Here is an 18,911-nt window from a genome sequence, read left to right as displayed (position 1 = left end):
TTTAAAAGATGTCAGAAGTCATTATATTTAAAAATGGAGCTTATACAATCATTGATATACTTAATGTCAAATTGTACTCATTTTTATTATTCAGTGCAGTTTGCAATTAAACAAAATTACTTTTTCTGTTTCTGAGTAAATTTATCTATTGTAATATGTAATATGAGTGTTTTTCAGTGGTGTCCATTATAAGCTGTTGGCAGCCATTTTACCAGCTACATAGGCCAAGATCATCCATTCCACCATTGTGGCTGGAGCACCCCTTCGTTCTAACTTGATCTTCTCTATGTCTGACCCCACTTTGGTTGATAAGCCAGGAATAGGAATCTCTACCCTCTGTGACACCAAAATCAGTAAAACTGTCCAAAAAGAAACCATCCCCAGTAAATACACAGATCAACAAGTACCCAAACCATGATTCAGATATTCATACAAAAATTAATGAAATTTCATACTTCAATCTTCATAGATGTCCAACATTAATGAAGTACTGGGTACATGAATTTTTTTTTAAAGATGTATTTGCATATACATGTATATATCAAACTCTAATTTAAACTTGGTGAAAGATATTATACTTCAATTAAAATACTGTAAATATACTTTTTTCTGTGGGTCATAATTCCACGGAATCACAATTTCTGGTCAATCCGCAGGTAGAAAATGGATTATCATTGTATGTTTTAACTGTATGCTGTGACAAATTTCTGCAGAAAATCTGTGACCATGTACAAAGCATAAATTTATCCCACATCGAAAATAGTATGTCTACAGTAACAAAATAAACTACTGTAGAAAATAAACTTACGTAGGAATGTAATATAAGAAGCACTGTGACATATAAACTTTATAAAAGGCTTTCGTATAAGTTTGCCTAATCGACTCTTGGGTGCTAACAGATAAAACAATGACAGCAGTGGAAAAGTGAGTCCTATTAAAAATGTTATCATCAATCTGGATACGATATTATGTCGGCGGAAACCCGGCAAGCCCTCGTACCACAGAGAGGCTAAAAGTTGTTGGCAGTTAGGATGGGCTACAAACTGAAACAGAAAAAAACAGAGTTATCTTTCTTTTAACACCACTGCTTTGTCATAACAAGAAAATTATTGAGGAATAATTCCACTGTTAAAGATCTTCAGTACAGTCATTTCTATTTTTAAGAAGGACAATTAAGTTTTGAACACAGAGGGGGAGGTTAATATTTTCTTCCTGGGTATTTCAACTTCTTAGAATTACCATTATGAAGTTGTATTTGATATCAACAAGCAATGGCATCAAAATATGAAGATTAGTGTCTTCTATTAAAATAGATTTTATTTTAACAGCACCGGCAGGTTTACATAAAGGTATAATACACTTTTAAGGCAACAACCTTTTGGAGATAGATGTAAAAAGAAAAAATTATCAAACTTTGCTGCTACCAGAGCACTGACAACTAGGAAATATCTATGAACTACAGAATTTGGAAGAGGCAAGTATATATAAGAATTTATGAAATATGTATTAGTGCTCTTGAGTCCACAACTTCATTCACACATATCACTACAGTAAAACTCATTTAGTACGCACACGTATTTACGGATATAGCAAATTTTTTTGCAATCCCCAGCGAAATTCTTCACATTTCCTTGTAAACTTTAACAGATATACATGTAATGAACTCGGATATAGTGAATTTACAGTTATAGCGAACTGATTTTGCATCCCCTAGAAGTTGAAAATAAATAAATTTACATCTTTTATAGCGAATCTTCGAAGATCTAAATTTTAAAAAGATTGAACTGACATCATTTTGTAAGTATTTATATTTGAAACTCAGTTTTTCCAAAAACTTTTGTGTTCCAAAGTAAATTTAGTATTTTATACTTCCCTTCAATACATTTGGTAGACACACTTGAAGGAAAAAATCTATATTAGTAGTACTTATGAATTTGCTATATATACATTAAGGAATTCATTATACAGATATAACAAATTACGGATATAGCGAAGTAAATTCGCAGGTCCCAAGAACTTCACTATAAATGAGTTTTACTTTATGTCTTGCACCTCAACCTTTCGTCTTTTGTACCTGAACTCAAAAGGCTTATTCTTCATTACTATAGGAAGTATGACACTTACAGGTCATATGGTACTTGTTTATTTGTGTCTATACAATGTAGGGATTACCTATTAGATTCTTTGACCTTGCCCTTTGGACCTCTGGCCACCTAGCATCTCTGTAGCATTGCAGTGTAATACTGAAAGTTCTGATGGCAAGTACCCTTTACACTTTGTGCAAAAAAGCTTAAGCTGACTTGCATGCCTGCACATATGCTTGCACTCATTGAAACTCACATACTTGCTAATAATTTTATCACCTACAACTTTGTTGTCCATTTTTTTTTTTAATTTAGCCTCCTCCTCAAAGAAAAACCTATATCCAACTGATTATTTGTTTTAAAAGATTGCTCTCATTTCATGCAAACATTTTGTTTGTTTGAAAGGTAAAATCTTGAGATACGTCCTGACTTTTGTTAAAGATAATTGTCAAAGTTTTCGAGAAAATACTTCATTTTGTCATCCAGAAAACTATTAATGTTTTTAGGACTCACTTATAACTTGGACATTGAGGTTTGGTCCAAAATTTAACTCCCAAAGATCTTATTTATAAGCAAGTATATAACCTACCCTGGGTCCATATCATAGGTCCAAGAAGAATTCACTGCTTATTTAATTGTCATGGAAATAGTTTAATAAATGTGCAGGATTTAAAGACTGCCTTATTGGTTTAGGGTTGACCCCACTGGTCATCCCTTGAGCCCCAGAGGAGGGAAGACTATGAAATTCAGTATTCCTCTACACCCACGACAGTAATGTAAAACATGCTTAAACATTCATGTAGTGTCTGCATTGGATGAACAATTTGATTTGTTATAAACATGACTTGTTATAAACATGATTTGATATATCCAATAAATTCATGAGATATGTCTTAATTAAGGTCAAGATCTAGTAAATGAAAGGTGCCTATAGATTTTTCAAATTTGAGAAGCCAGTTCTTTTAATGATCCTTTACAAATCTAGCTTGGTGAAATAAGGTGTATCGGGACATAATTTTTAGGAAAACTCAACAAAAAAAACATGTTTTAAACTATCATTTTCAATGAAAAACTGAAGAAAGTCAGGTATAAATTTTGGAGTTTTTCCATCTCAGAAAAAAGAAATGTATCAATATTGCCCACAGTCTCTCAGAAAACAGTTTTCAGTGTCTTCCAGGCCTCTACTTGAAAATGAAATCAAATTGAATATATGTATTGGGGTTACTTTTGACATGATTTCAAATAGAATTCCATGAAAATGCTTCATTTTATACAAAATTCTATTACAGCCATAAAGTAGGGGAAAAATTAAGTCTAAATCAATTATGACGTCATAATGGATCTACCTTCAAAAAGACAGTCTAAACTCATTTTCTAAATGATGGGGAATGATAATCACTTGGCTATAAGTGTAAGCTCATTATTGGCATTTATGGTTCACTGTAACTGTGTTTTACTGCACTTTTAATTTCATATCCCCATCATTGTATTTAATTAACCTTTTTAAAGGACAAATTAATACACTTCACATGATACTATAAGCCCTAGCTACTCAGACCAAACTCAAGATGGCATCATGCATCGGCAGATGCAGACTTGGATGCTATATATATTGTAGATGTGTCCAAAGATACTATGTTAATGCAATTATCTTTACTAATGCACATTATTGAACATTCCTTGGAAAGACTTTCTCTCAATTATAGATTACAATCTCGAATCTTTGATTACCCTGTACTTATTTTATATATAATGATTTTCCTTTTCCAATTCATTTTAAACTCAGTGTCATACTAAGTGACCTTGTAGTTCTTGTTTTTGTAAGAATATACATAAAGAACATATGAATTTTACTACAGTCAAACCTCGTTATCTCTAATGCAATGAGGCTGAGAAAAAACTTCGAGATATCTGAGGATTCCAGATATTGAGGGTAAAATACTTAAAGAATAAGGGCTTGGGACTTTCAAATCACTTCGAAATAGCCATGGTATTTGAGATATCAGTGTTTGAGATACCGAAGTTCAACTATATTTTTTTTTTACTGCATGTTCAATTTATATCAGTTCTGGAAAATTAAAAATTTTTAAATTAGATATTCACTACAATTAGTGCCCAATTTTCACCTAGAAAGATTAAATTTGTATTTTAGTAAATATTCAGTTGATATGTATGTTTGTTAACTTTAATGACATCATGAGCCAAAGATGAAAGCTAGTGCACGGGCTTTTGGAGTGGAAGAATGACACTTTATAGTTGTCCATCTATCTGTAACCTGTTTCATGTCATTTGTAAACTTGTAACATTTTCATCACATCCTCCAGATCCACTGTGCCAGTTCAAAAAACTTCCTTTGGCAAAGAGGATTCATATATAATCAAATTAGTGTTGTAAACAAGTATCAGGTTAACTGATTAATCGTCGAACAATGCGAATATCCAGCGGGTTATTAAAACTGCTACTCGGTTACTCGGATATGGAGACAAAAGTAGAAAAGGAATGCTATTTTGTTGATAAATTAATACTTACATTTGTCCCCCATTTTATTTACCGTTATTTAACATTAGGCTTGATCTAGCATTTCACAAACACGACCAATTTGTTTTGATTACACTTACTAATTGATTGCTTTGATTGCCAAGGGGTATACCAGTTTTGAAGATAATTAAGTTAATTATAATAACCTAGTTAAATTGTGCTAGTCCGCAGTGCATGATTAAAACAAGATGCCGCCAAAACATCAGAGGTATAGATTCCAAAATATTTTAAAAGAATTTAAATCCGTAGAGTGTAAAATATGTGAAATGGAATTAACATACACAGAAACAATAACTCTGAAACCAGGGATCTAATAAGATTGCAAAGACAGCCAACTTTTACGGGATATTAAAAACAATTTTATTTAGAAGCTTTTGAGTTTTTGCAATTATAAATAAATAAAGTACATATTCACTGCATTTGTGTCAATGATAAACACATAAATTGTAACGGAGTAATGTTTATTACAGAAATGTTGAATATGTACCGCCAGCAAGGATGTTAGAGGTCTAAAGAAAAAGCATCCAAGTAACTGGGTACTCGATCAGAAATGTAAGCAAGTAATAATAATAAGGGTTACTGAAAATCATTCGATTTGACAACACTAAATCAAATGATTAGGGCCATGCACTTTTCCAATGGGATAACAAAATAACTTGGTGTCATTTTAAAAATCTCTTCTTTAAGAACCCCTGCACTAGAAAAGAATTTTGGTGCCTACTTTACAGCATATGCTGTGGAGGTTTACACTGTTATTTAATCTAGCTACAGATTTCCCATGAGGTCTGACAGTTAATTTCTGTATCAGATAGGAAGTGATTGTGTGCAGCAAGCAAAAAATTCAATTTGGTGACCATACCATATTCTACCACTCTTATGACCAAGTGTAACTACTGGGTACAGAGTTCCTCAACAAATATATCTGAACAATTAAAGCATACCAAGGTCTATACTGAAATTCAGTTTATGTTATTTTTCTCATTTTTCATGCTGCAAGAAAATAAGATCTAGAATATTGATTGATTGTATATAATTGTTCAACATTGCATTTCTACTTTAGAGGTTTCATGTTGCATTACTACTATATAAAGTCACATGTAAAGGGCACACTTGTGTAAAGGACACACCTCCAAAGTGGGGGGGGGGGGGGGGAGGTTCTTGGAAAAACACAGATCCTATGGATAAAACGATATGGATATGACTTATTTTACCAGCACATGTTATGTAAAGAAAATGTTTGAAAAGTTGAAATATTTATACCATTTTAAAAACAAAAGTAGCTAGGACACAATTGATTAATTTTCTCTTTTTGTTACTCATACATGTATTACTGTTTATACTCGCCTATAAGTCAGTTAAATATTTTCAGATTATTTTTGAGGGATTTGCCGTTGACCCGCTTATAAGTCGGTACAATTTTTTGGCCAGAATCGGCAAACAATTTCAAATCAATGCTCTTATGTTTAACCAGTGTTTCAAATAATACTTTAAGAAATGAAGCCGTTTTTTTTCCTCAGCAAATCAATTGCATATTGATACTCTTTGAATGTATTTACTTGTGTTCAAATAATATTTTTGGATATGGCATCATTAGTTAACCTTTATTTTTCAACAGATTATCAGTAATCATCGGAAATGTTTGAGAAATACTACATTCCTCTGTCCAGAAAAATACTAACTTTTTACGACTCACCTATTAGTTGGACATAGAGTTTTGAACAAAAATTCAACTCCCAAAATACTGGCTTATAGGCAAGTATATATGGTAATCCATTTGTATAGTAACAGGCATACCATATATGCATTGCTCTCAGCTTGTCCTTGCAAGTGCTTAGCAACACTTTGCAGGATTTCTGAGGCCTCCATGAGTTTATTTCAATCTGCTATATTCTCAAAATACTGCAAAAATTATCTTACACATCATTACATGTATTGACCCCCTGAGGATATTCTTCTTACTGAATATTCATTGGTTTCTTGACTAACATTGTTGTCTGTTAATTGGCCTAGGTATAGCATGAGCCTTTGGAAATTCAAAATTGCACCCCAGTTCTTGAGGATCATTACCAAACAAGAGGCCCATGGGCCACAACGCTCACCTGAGTAACTTTGGCCTTGCTGTTTTTCACCCGATTTCCCCCTTGTAATACCTATTGTGGCCCCGCCCTACCCCAGGGGTCATGATTTGAACAATTTAGAATCTACACTACCCCAGGATGCTTCCACATAAGTTTCAGCTTTTCTGGCCCAGTGGTTCTTGAGAAGAAGATTTTTAAAGATATTTTCTACATATTTCAATGTAAAACTTGGATTCCCTATTGTGGCCCTGCCCTACCCCTGGGGGTCATGGTTTTAACAATTTAGAATCTACACTACCCCAGGATGCTTCCACATAAGTTTTAGCTTTTCTGGCCCAGTGGTTCTTGAGAAGAAGATTTTTAAAGATTTTTTCTACATATTTCAATGTAAAACTTGGATTCCCTATTGTGGCCCTGCCCTACCCCAGGGGGTCATGATTTTAACAATTTAGAATCTACACTACCCCAGGATGCTTCCACATAAGTTTCAGCTTTTCTGGCCCAGTGGTTCTTGAGAAGAAGATTTTTAAAGATATTTTCTACATATTTCAATGTAAAACTTGGATTCCCTATTGTGGCCCCGCCCTACCCCTGGGGGTCATGGTTTTTACAATTTAGAATCTACACTACCCCAGGATGCTTCCACATAAGTTTTAGCTTTTCTGGCCCAGTGGTTCTTGAGAAGAAGATTTTTAAAGATTTTTTCTACATATTTCAATGTAAAACTTGGATTCCCTATTGTGGCCCTGCCCTACCCCAGGGGGTCATGATTTGAACAATTTAGAATCTACACTACCCCAGGATGCTTCCACATAAGTTTCAGCTTTTCTGGCCCAGTGGTTCTTGAGAAGAAAATTTTTAAAGATTTTTTCTACATATTTCAATGTAAAACTTGGATTCCCTGTTGTGGCCCCGCCCTACCCCCGGGGGTCATGATTTGAACAATTTAGAATCTACACTACCCCAGGATGCTTCCACATAAGTTTCAGCTTTTCTGGCCCAGTGGTTCTTGAGAAGAAGATTTTTAAAGATTTTTTCTACATATTTCAATGTAAAACTTGGATTCCCTATTGTGGCCCCGCCCTACCCCCGGGGGTCATGATTTGAACAATTTAGAATCTTCACTACCCCAGGATGCTTCCACATAAGTTTCAGCTTTTTTGGCCAGGTGGTTCTTGAGAAGAAAATTTTTAAAGATTTTTTCTACATATTTCAATGTAAAACTTGGATTCCCTATTGTGGCCCCGCCCTACCCCCGGGGGTCATGATTTGAACAATTTAGAATCTACACTACCCCAGGATGCTTCCACATAAGTTTCAGCTTTTCTGGCCCAGTGGTTCTTGAGAAGAAGATTTTTAAAGATTTTTTTCTACATTTTTCAATGTAAAACTTGGATTCCCTATTGTGGCCCCGCCCTACCCCCGGGGGTCATGATTTGAACAATTTAGAATCTACACTACCCCAGGATGCTTTCACATGAGTTTCAGCTTTTCTGGCCCAGTGGTTCTTGAGAAGAAGATTTTTTAATGACCCCACCCTATTTTTGTCTTTTCTTGATTATCTCCCCTTGGAAAGGGGCTTGGCCCTTTATTTTAACAATTTAAACTCCCCTTTACCCAAGGATGCTTTGTACCAAGTTTGGTTAAAATTGGCCCAGTGGTTCTTGAGAAGAAGTTGAAAATGTGAAAAGTTTACAGACGGACGGACGGACAGACAGACGGATGGACGGACGGACGGACGACGGACAACGGGTGATCAGAAAAGCTCACTTGAGCTTTCAGCTCAGGTGAGCTAAAAAGGGATAGTGCATCCAGATTCCCAAGTAAATAAGGTTCGTGATAGGTACCTATAGGGGCTTTAGGCACACTACCACCAGTATAGGGTGTACCATTAGGTATCAACAAAATTTCCCTCCCACTATTGACATTTATTATATACCCAACTGTTTGTCATTCAGTTTTACTGCTGAATTTATGCAATCATGTGACGGTGTGATCCGACGTTCCGGATCACCACACTGTGGTTTTCTGAATCCATATCACCCCTCTCTGAAACTGATGACGTAGTACACAGATAAATGACGTTTTTATTCTCGCGTATCAAAAAGTTCCTTTACAAAATGGATTGTTTAATGGATAAAAGTTATGTAATTGATCTAAAAAGCTTCCTATTATTATATTTTGCTAGTTGGAAAGGGGTATATAATAAATTTATCATTATAACAGTAACTTGATCCGAAGAGTCGTATCACGTCTCGTTGACAGGCGCGGATCATCAGATCAAACTCGACGCTTCGCGTCTCGTTTGATCTGATGATCTGCGCCTGTCAACTTGACGTGATACGACTCTTCGGATCAAGTTACTGTTATAATAATATATATTTATCAGACCTGATCCTCTATATTGCCATAACAGAAGCTAAATTATTATAAGTGCCACTTCACCATTTTTTTTATTTTTCATTTTCTACTCTTTAATCTGTATAATTTACACTTTAAACTGTATAATTCACACAATCATTCAGTAAACCTCATATGTATATCATGAATAAACATGATTTAAAGCTAATAGCTGGACCATAAATCCTGCAAGTTTATATTTTAGTCTTAAAAGGAGATGGGTGAACAAAGCCTGCAGAACGCCTATGTCTTCAGATATATAAACATAGGTAATCAGTGATTACAGAGCTCACCTCAACGAATGTTGTCTTTAAGTAAGGCTAAGTCACACACTAAACTAATAATCTAGTAGTGTGCATCCCTAGATGCAACATTTATGCAATTTTGGTCTGATATGGCTTGCTGCTTGGGAATGGACTTATCTAAAACTAGTCACTCATCCAGAAAATGCAAGTCAAATCCAGCATCTGTTATTTAAAAAGGTAATGTGGTATTTGTGGGGTTTGAACCCTTGCAAAAAAAATCCGGAGTATCATTTTCCTTTGAGACTAACATGCTAATTAACCACTATGCTACAACTCCTGATAAATATTGGCATTTAAATCAGGTTTCTGATATGACCCTAGACTAAATGGACTTCAAGTATTTCTCGGAAAGATGCAAATGTTGTATGGTAAAGGTGTACTTTTAAGGTATAGTGGGTCTTTACTCCATTTGTTGGTTAACCAAAAAATGTATATTTTTATGCAAACTTTGAGGATAAACTTTCATTAAAATGGAGCGAAGACCCATTCATATTAAAAAATGTGTATTATAGTATGAGAAAATTATCCTTTTTGCCCTCTTTAGTGTGTGTATGCAATTTCATAGGCAAATAATTTCAATCTTTGTGAGATTTTTGCAAATTGTGGAGATTTTACATATGGTAATATTTTTATTATTATAATAATATAATATTTTTAAATTTCAATATGAACTGTGTGTTTCTAACATATTTTTTTTTTTTACTATTTCCAAACAAAACATTCCTTATAACCATTGTTAATAGCCCTCCATTGATACCATCACAAATTTTGCCTATTTATACTGTTAATTTAGGTGGCAAGATTGAGAATAGACAATAAATGACAAGAATAAATACCTTTTTCTGTTTAAACTTGATGGCCAGTTTTAATCGACTGAGCTTAAGCTTGTCACTAGCGCGAGGTTCCATCTCCTGTCCTCCCTCGTTGTAGGCGGGATTAGTTGTATCATGGTTCAAGATCACTTCCAACTCCTTGGATCCACGGATCTGTTCCAGCAAATCCACTGCAAATTCTTGGCACTTTTTGGCTAATTTTTCATAATCCAACTTAAACTCATTTTCTAATTTGCTAAGTCTTCTAAGTTCCCAACTCAATTCAAAAGAGGTCAGAATAGGGTCTTTACTAGACAAAGCGATTAAGGAGGGACTTGCTAGTGCTTTGTAAGCATTGATGCGCGACCGACTGTGACGTAGACTGTCATCGGTACTTCCATCCATGCATGATTTACAGTAACACTTGATGTTGTGGGGTTTGGGGATCTGGTATCCCCGGTCTAGTAGTAGTTTGATGATTTCGTAGTTGTCACGGTGAGCTGCCAGGATTATCGGGGTGATATCGGGGGTAAATGAACTGGAGGGAACACTCTGATGAAGAGACTGAAAAAAAAGCTTTGTTATTAGTGTTATCAGTCTATTACTTTCAAGAATTATCTCTTAACTTTAATAAAATCAGTTGTAAAATCATAGGTAATTTGCAGCTTCTCATGTATAAGGCAAAGAATAATCAAGAATAATTAAGTTTTTATGTCCCCGTAATTGGAAATTCAGGAGCATTTAGTTTTTGCCCTGTCTGTCCATCTGTCTGTCTGTTTGTCCACAAAACTTTAACCTTACCCATAACTTTTGATTGATTGGAGCTATGGCTTTCATATTTCACATGTGTATTCCTTGTGACAAGACCTTTCTTTGGGTATCATCATACTTGACCTTGACCTTGGATTTTTGCCCCTGTTTTGCAAAATTTTACCCAACTTTAACCTTGGTCATAACTTTTGAACAGTTGGTGCAAGGGCTTTCATACTTCATACGTGTCATCCATGTGACAAGACCTTCCTTTGGATACCAACAACTTGACCCTTTGACCTTGACCTAGGAGTTTGACCTACTTTTGGAAAACTCTAACATTGGCCATTACTTTTGAACAGTTGGTGCTAGGGCTTTCATATATGTACTTCACATATGTAATCCTTGTGACAAGACCTTACTTTGGATACCAACAACTTTGACTCTTTGACCTCGACATAGCAGTTTTACCTTCTTTTGAAAAACTTTAACCTTGGCCGTAACTTTTGAGAGGTTGGTGCTAGGGCTTTCATATTTCACAAGTGTATTTCTTGTGAGAAGGCCTTTCCTTGGGCACCATTAATTTTGACCTTGATGTTTGACTTACTTTTGAAAAACTTTAACCTTTTCCGTATCTTTTCAATGGTTTTTCAATACAAGGGCATCAGTGTTTCACAAACACATCTTGTTTTAAAGAAGATTACAAAAGAAAATTCTAATCTGCATGTAGTACATCTTTTTTTCAACATGTCTGATTGTTTATCAATATACATTTCAAAATGTGAGACAAGAAAATTGATGCTTTTTTCTCTAAGGGCAAAGAAGGTTTAGATGAAGATATTTTGAGGGGAAGTCTGCTCAATTTAATCTGCATAATATATTCCTTGTCCAACTCAACATCTGTTTCAAGTACAATTACATACATCATTTAGAGGATACTAAACAAAAGGAAAAACTATCTTAGCTAACAAGGTGATCATTCAATTTAATCATATGGCTCTGACTATTAGACATGCATTTCACAAAGTTTGGAAACTCAATGCAGCCTTACATGTGTCCACAGAATCATTATTTCTCTATAAAGACCCACTTTTTATAAACTTCCTTTATGTTAAATGTTACACCCACATATTCCTCTCATATGATCTGAGGTCCATGATTTAAACAAACTTTAATAGACACTACTTATTAATAAGGGGATGGTTTTTTTTTTTTTTGTAAGCTACATCAGTTTTTATTGCAATGCAGTGGCAGATCCAAGATTCTTGAAAGGGGGGGGGGGGGGGGGCACCAGTTTGGGATTTGGGTGGGGGCCCAGAGTCCACACCAAAAAAATTGATTTATTAAATCTTATGTATATTTTTGGACACAAAGGGGGAGGCCCGAGCTCCCCACCCCTAAATCTGCCAAAGCAATGATTTTAAACAACTAAATATTATGTTCACATTCCAAATTCATTATTTCTTAATCTTCTCACCTTGGAAAGAACCTTTTCTTCATTTGAACAATCATAAATTTCCTTACTCCAAGAAAATATATTGTAAAGTATGGGTCAAATATGTCCAGTTATACTGAAGCATCAAAGTATTGAAAAAAAGGACCAGAAGTAGACTGTAGCTCTACTGCTTTCTTTTAACATTAAGGAAGAGAAAAGTTACACAGACTTGAAAATATGGTGATCAACACCAATAAATAGAATTATGATACCTAGAAATCCCACAGAATGTGTAGATATAGCCTTTTGAAAAAAAAGATCACAAAAATTTCTATTTTTAGGAACCATGGCAACACCCATTGACAAAACAGAAAAAGTGATTTTAAAAATATAACTATGTATCTTTGTGTAGTCTATCTGTATGCCAAGTTTATTGAAATCAGACTAAAACGGTAGGATGAGTAACATTTTGAAAGAATTTCACAGAAATATCTCTATTTAGTAACCATGGAAACACTGTTTGTTGCAATCAAAAACTGATATATAAAATTAATCATCTTAAAAACATGCAATCTGGGTACATAAAAATTTAAAAGAGAGCAAATAGCTGCATCTTTAGCAACCCTTTAAACATGAAGTCAGAGGCAAGGTTACTTAGATGGGATCCTCAAGGGAACCTGATAAGCATTAAAAGGGGATAAAACATTAATGCATGCAAGAGGAAAATCTGCAACATGGAGAAAATTTTATTGTACATACTTTAAAAACAATATTCAAAACAATCCCTTGTCCATTGGGAGTACATGTATAAGGACTCAAAGACAATAGCACATCAATATTAATTTTCATAATCTATTTTATAAGCTATGAAAATATCAAATTAAAACATAAGCTATAGATCTAATCACAGTAGAGCAGCACACTCTGAGATAGGTGTAGATCTACTTTTAGTTTTTGAAAGAAAATAAAAAGTATCTTCTAAAATTGATAAAATAATTTCAAACTATAAAAATATTCTATACAAAGACAGAATAATGCACTGCATAAAATAGCTTGGTACAAGTATAATACATGTATGTTAGCTGATATAAACATGCAATGACTGATTACATGGGTTTTGTACAATAAAAAAAAAACAACAACAATTTTTTTGAGGTACTATAGAATTTATGTTTTGCCCATGTGAAATCTTTACTATCAAAATTAGGGATATACTGAATTTGATGTTATAGTTTGTTTTATTTCACTTATATTTTTATAATTTGCAAGTTTTTTTTAGATACTCGAATGGCATATACTACAAGCAGTAATTATCATTCCATAGCTCCCTTCAAATTACAACAATTTGTTGAGCTCAATTATTTCACAAACAGTATTGCAATTTTGATAATTCATTGAGAAATTATAGATACTTTCACCAAAAATCCATAAACTGTATCGCCACGTAGATGTTTCCAACAAAAGAATGATTGAATTATTCGTTTTTGTACATGAATAAATATCTACAGTACCTCTGTTTAATAGCACTATAAAATTAAAAATAAAACTGCAAAGACATTTCAATACCAGTGTAGCACACAGAACTCTGATACAGATGAATTAATATGAATTCTGAACATTGATGTGTATTCATGATACAATAGTAGTCCATCCATCAACTTTTTGTTTTCTAAATTTTTTTTCAAATGTTTTCCATAATACATGTATTAAATATATTACATTGACATTTGAATTACTAATAGAACATTTGCATTTTATGTGAAAGAAATGTAAGTGAAAGGAAAACAGGAACATAATCTTGAAATAATACAAATAATGATAGAATGGAAGAATATAAAACATGAAACAGTATTTTTCTGATTGAATTCCATCAGGGACCTGAGCATGATGGTTATGTGTTGGTATAGTATGCTGGTTATTTAAAATATACAACTGTATAAAATATGAATTATAATCTATATAATTAGTGGTATGTAGTGATAAGTTAGATCAAGGGAGAATACTCACCCTTTCATGACGTGAATCGATGGACTGTAATAGACCACACAAAATTAAGCACAGACACAGACACATATTTCTTACACATATCAAAGGCCTTTTTTTCCTATTACATATCCTTTCTCTACTTTTCTATCACCCTTCTTTCCCCCCCCCCCCCCCCCCCCCCCCATGATAAAAACTAGAGGCCCATAGGCCACATCACTCACCTGGTCACCTTGGCACTTTAGTTAGACATAAGCAAGAATCAGTTCAGTACTGAAAAGTTTAAATAATATTAAGTGGTCCCACCCTACCCCTAACTGATGATTTGAACAAACTTGCTTCCATATTTATATGACTAATCATGGCTTTGCTATTCTTGAGAAGAAGATTTCTAACGATTTTTTTCTACATATTCCCATATATAGCTTTGATTGCCTAAAGTGGCCCCACGCTATCACCAGGGGTCATGATTTGAACAAAATTGAATCTACATTATCTTAAGATTCTTCTGTATTAATATTACTAATCATGGCTTTGCTGTTCTAGAGAATATGACATTTGAAAGATATTTCCCATATATTCCTATGTACAACTTTGATCATCAGCTGTGGCCCCATCCTACCTAGGGATCATTATTTGAACAAACTTGAATCTACACTACCTGAGGATGCTTCAGTATTATGGCTTTGCTGGTCCTCAAATGCCAGTATATTTTCCTATATATTCTTAATTATGTATAACTTAACTTTGATCCCCTGTTGTGGCTCCACCCTACCCTGGGGGTCATAATTTGAATGAACTTGAATTTACACTACCTGAGGATGCTTCTGTATTAATTAATATTACTAATCATGGCTTTGCTGTTCCTTAGATTTTTAACGATATTTCCTTTATGTTCCTGTGTAAAACTTTGATTCCCTATTGTGGCCCCATCCTACCCTTGGGAGTCATGATTTGAACAAACTTGAATCTGCACTACTTGAGGATGCTTCTTGAACAAACTTGAATCTACACTACTTGAGGATGCTTCTTGAACAAACTTGAATCTACACTACTTGAGGATGCTTCTTGAACAAACTTGAATCTACACTTCCTGAGGATGCTTCTTTATTATTATTACTAATCATGGCTTTGTTGTTCTTGAGGGAAAGATTTTTAAAGATATTTCCTATATGTTCCTGTGTAAAACTTTGATCCCCTGTTGTTGCCCCACCCTACCCCTGGGGGTCATGATTAAAGAAATTTGAATCAACATTATGTAATGAAGCTTTCACATAAGTTTCAACTTTTCTGGCACAGTGTTTCCTGAGAAGACGATTTTTGAGAGATGCCATTAAATTTTCACTAATTCTTAATTATCTCCCCTTGAAAGATGGCCTGGCCCTTCATTTGAACAAATTTGAATTCCCTTCCTCAAGGATGCTTTGTGGCAAGTTTGGTTAAAATTGATCCAGTGGATCTAGAAAAGAAGATGAAAATGTGACAAGTTATATATGATGACAACAACGATATCGACAACAAAAAACAAATTTTGATCTGAAAAGCTCACTTGAGCCTTCAGCTGAAGTGAGCTAAAAAAAAAAAGAGTGCACAAACAGTTTCTTGATCAAAATGTCTGTACAAGCCTAAAAACATGAGAGTTTGAAAAGAAATCTATACTGAATTTGTAGGAATTTTGTTAAGATACAATGAAAAGTTAGCATTTCTGCAATATATTGATTATACAGCTACAAAAAAAAATTACACAAGACCTTTAAGAGCAGGAAGTCCTTGATATGTGCATATTAATTATATAACAATAAAATCTACCACACAATCGCTGTAAGAAAAAATTAATACGTCAGAAAAAACAGATGGCGACTATTTACACAAGCAAAGATTATTGCACAAACAATAAAAGTATACATTTCTAATTAACCAGAAGAAGAGGTGCAGAAGATTATAGCTAAGGACACAGATAAAAAAAAATCACACAGGAAACAGCTGTTAGGTAACAATACATGATCAAAGTGCAGAGAAGAAAGCCGTGCTCAATGGCTGCCTCCCATAGTGAATACTGAGTGAACCTGTTCAGTGGTGTCGATTTTTTTAAATTACACAATATTCACACAAGCATATACATACAACTGATCCTAGGAAAACTGGAAATTTTACTACATTTGGGTTTCAGACATACAATTTCACAATGTGATACATTAATTTACATGCCAAATTAAGAAGATGATGTTTTGCCATTCAGTACATTTTTAATGCTGTATCATTTGATCACAACTCTTGCTGTTTCTTGTTTGAACATATCAAATATAAAACAATATCATTTGTAATCTTAATAGTAACCTTGGTCTGAACTATAGAGAGTGTGTTATTACCTAGCTGGACAGTCCTTTGCTTTGAGGTCAATGTCACTGAATTGGAATTTATGTAAGTCTTGTCTAGTCTTTAATGTTTTAGAGGAGAAATATTGACAGCTCAGATATGGCACAATGGTAGCTTGGCTCCAGAGAGTATGTCATCTTTCTTAAGCCAAGATCATGCACTTACGCAAAGTCGAGATCATAGATCAAGGTCAAATTCATAAACTGTATAAATTCTTGTCTACTCCCTAATTTATAATTGCTCAATCCTGAGCATTAGCAGACATCCTTGACATCAATAGCAGTGATCTATTTCTTAGGAGGTTACAAGTGTTCTGAGAATGATATCTGTTCAGTAAAGGATTCTAAAGATGATGAGCAGCTACCTTGTGACCTCAGAATCAATAGGGGTCATCTACTCTTCATTGAGTACTAGTGTACCAGATGATTTCTGTCAAGCAAAGGATTCTCAAGATATTGAGTGGTCAACCCATGGTCTACATACCAGCTGAAAAACCATTATGCCCCCCTTTTTTTTAATAGGGAGAGGCCAAAAAAAAAATGTCAGTGTGTGTCACAGATAGTCAAGCAGATTTCTTACTTTAATAGAATTAAATATCTCAAAAGCTTTGTCTATGTGCTTTTGACATGTTTGCAACTCTCTATTCCTCCAATAATAATGGAGCTCTCAAACAAACAAGAAATTTTGAGAAACATATATGCTCCATGTGTGGCAATAATTTTAAATTTAGGAAGTCTGTTACAGCAATGGGGTCAATTACATAGGAAAGTAATTAATTTAATTTATACAGTTACATGTTCAAAAACTTAAATTAAATTACCATTAAGGGTTTTGGAATGCAATTAATTAAATTTCAATTTCTTTGCAAATGTAATTAATTAAGTTACAAATTATTTACATTTTTATAAGAAACACTTTATCACACTAAAGCACTACTGACCACATGTATAAAAGCAATATAAATAAATATTCATGAATTTTCCTTTATATTTATACTAGATTTAGTTACACTGTTTATTTTACATTTACATTAAATGTTCATCAAATTTTCAAATATTGTGTCCCCTAATTTATGTCATTTGACCCTTTTCCTTTATATTGTAAACTCAAAAACCATACAGGTCATCTAATCCTTAGGGGAAACCAATAACAAGTTTTAAAGTTTATGTCTAAGAGCAAAGGGTTCTAAATATATAAAATGAAATGCAAAAGAAACACAACATCCTATTTTAGGGGGAAATATTATATATAATAGGATAAAATTTTGCTTCTAAAAAAGTAAGGACATCTTCAACTTTGTAAATATCGGTAATTTAACGGTTGAATGATTTTCATATCATTACCGGAAGTTAAATTTGAGTCCGCTTAACAGAAATCAAAAATTGCATGTTTAACAAAATATTTGGCAATAATATGGGGTTTTAAGAATTTTATCTGTTCATCAAAAGTAATGAAGTAATGTTATGAAAAATAAATTTTCCTTTCTTTTCCATAAGCGATCCCAAGGCCTCCTAAAAATGATTTCAGTACGAATTTCCATTGCTCTAGCAGGAAAATATCAAAATAAAGGTGATGGAGAGTTGCAGATGCAAATATGCAACACATCATGCCTCAACAGGCTCTTACTTATCATTAGCATGAATGACAGTCCTTGGACGGGAAGTCCAAGGGTTACTACACTGCACTTGGCTAGAGAAAATTTGACCTCATCATCTGAAAATCAGGCATTTAAAAATGGCAAAGAATATTTCTTTCACTCAGATCTCGAGATTGATGAACCTACTGCATCATAGAAATCAAGCTGCAACTATTGTACATGGCAGTCTAAATGCACGCTGTAATTGAATGGCCGGGGTGGGGGGTGTTTTAACATTCATGTGTTACTTTCTAAAGATTAAAAGATTATAATTTAACATTTTTATCAAATCTCTGATGTTTATAAATCGAGTTTTACCTTACTGTATTCATTTTTGAAAATCATTTGATATAAAATTCAAATATTTGTTGATTACTGCTTGTTGCGTTTCTTTTGCATTTCAGTATATTAAATGGATAATACCTTCCTATATTTTTTTTCAAGGGGGGGGGGGGGCAAGGTGGGAGGGCATTAAAATGATGTCACAAGTAGAATTTAACTAAAGATAATTATT

The 18,911-nt window shown here is 33.9% G+C and overlaps 1 protein-coding gene across 1 annotated transcript in view; it reads right to left on the bottom strand.

The window, feature by feature from the left end:
• The window catches only part of LOC133173794 (transient receptor potential-gamma protein-like), an 83,291-nt gene that overhangs the window by 5,910 nt on the left and 58,470 nt on the right, over window positions 1–18,911 (bottom strand). The window contains exons 3-5 of the mRNA XM_061308839.1: window positions 10,242–10,781; window positions 809–1,043; window positions 213–359 (exon numbers count right to left, since the gene is read on the bottom strand). Of these exons, the coding sequence (XP_061164823.1) occupies window positions 213–359; window positions 809–1,043; window positions 10,242–10,781 (922 nt within the window). The remainder of the gene's footprint in view (window positions 1–212; window positions 360–808; window positions 1,044–10,241; window positions 10,782–18,911) is intronic.

Source organism: Saccostrea echinata, unplaced genomic scaffold (assembly GCF_033153115.1).
Source record: "Saccostrea echinata isolate AGI-Se365-2 ecotype Australia unplaced genomic scaffold, CSIRO_AGI_Sech_v1 ptg000056l, whole genome shotgun sequence".
NCBI lineage: Eukaryota > Metazoa > Mollusca > Bivalvia > Ostreida > Ostreidae > Saccostrea > Saccostrea echinata.
This window is presented reverse-complemented; position numbering and strand designations above follow the sequence as displayed.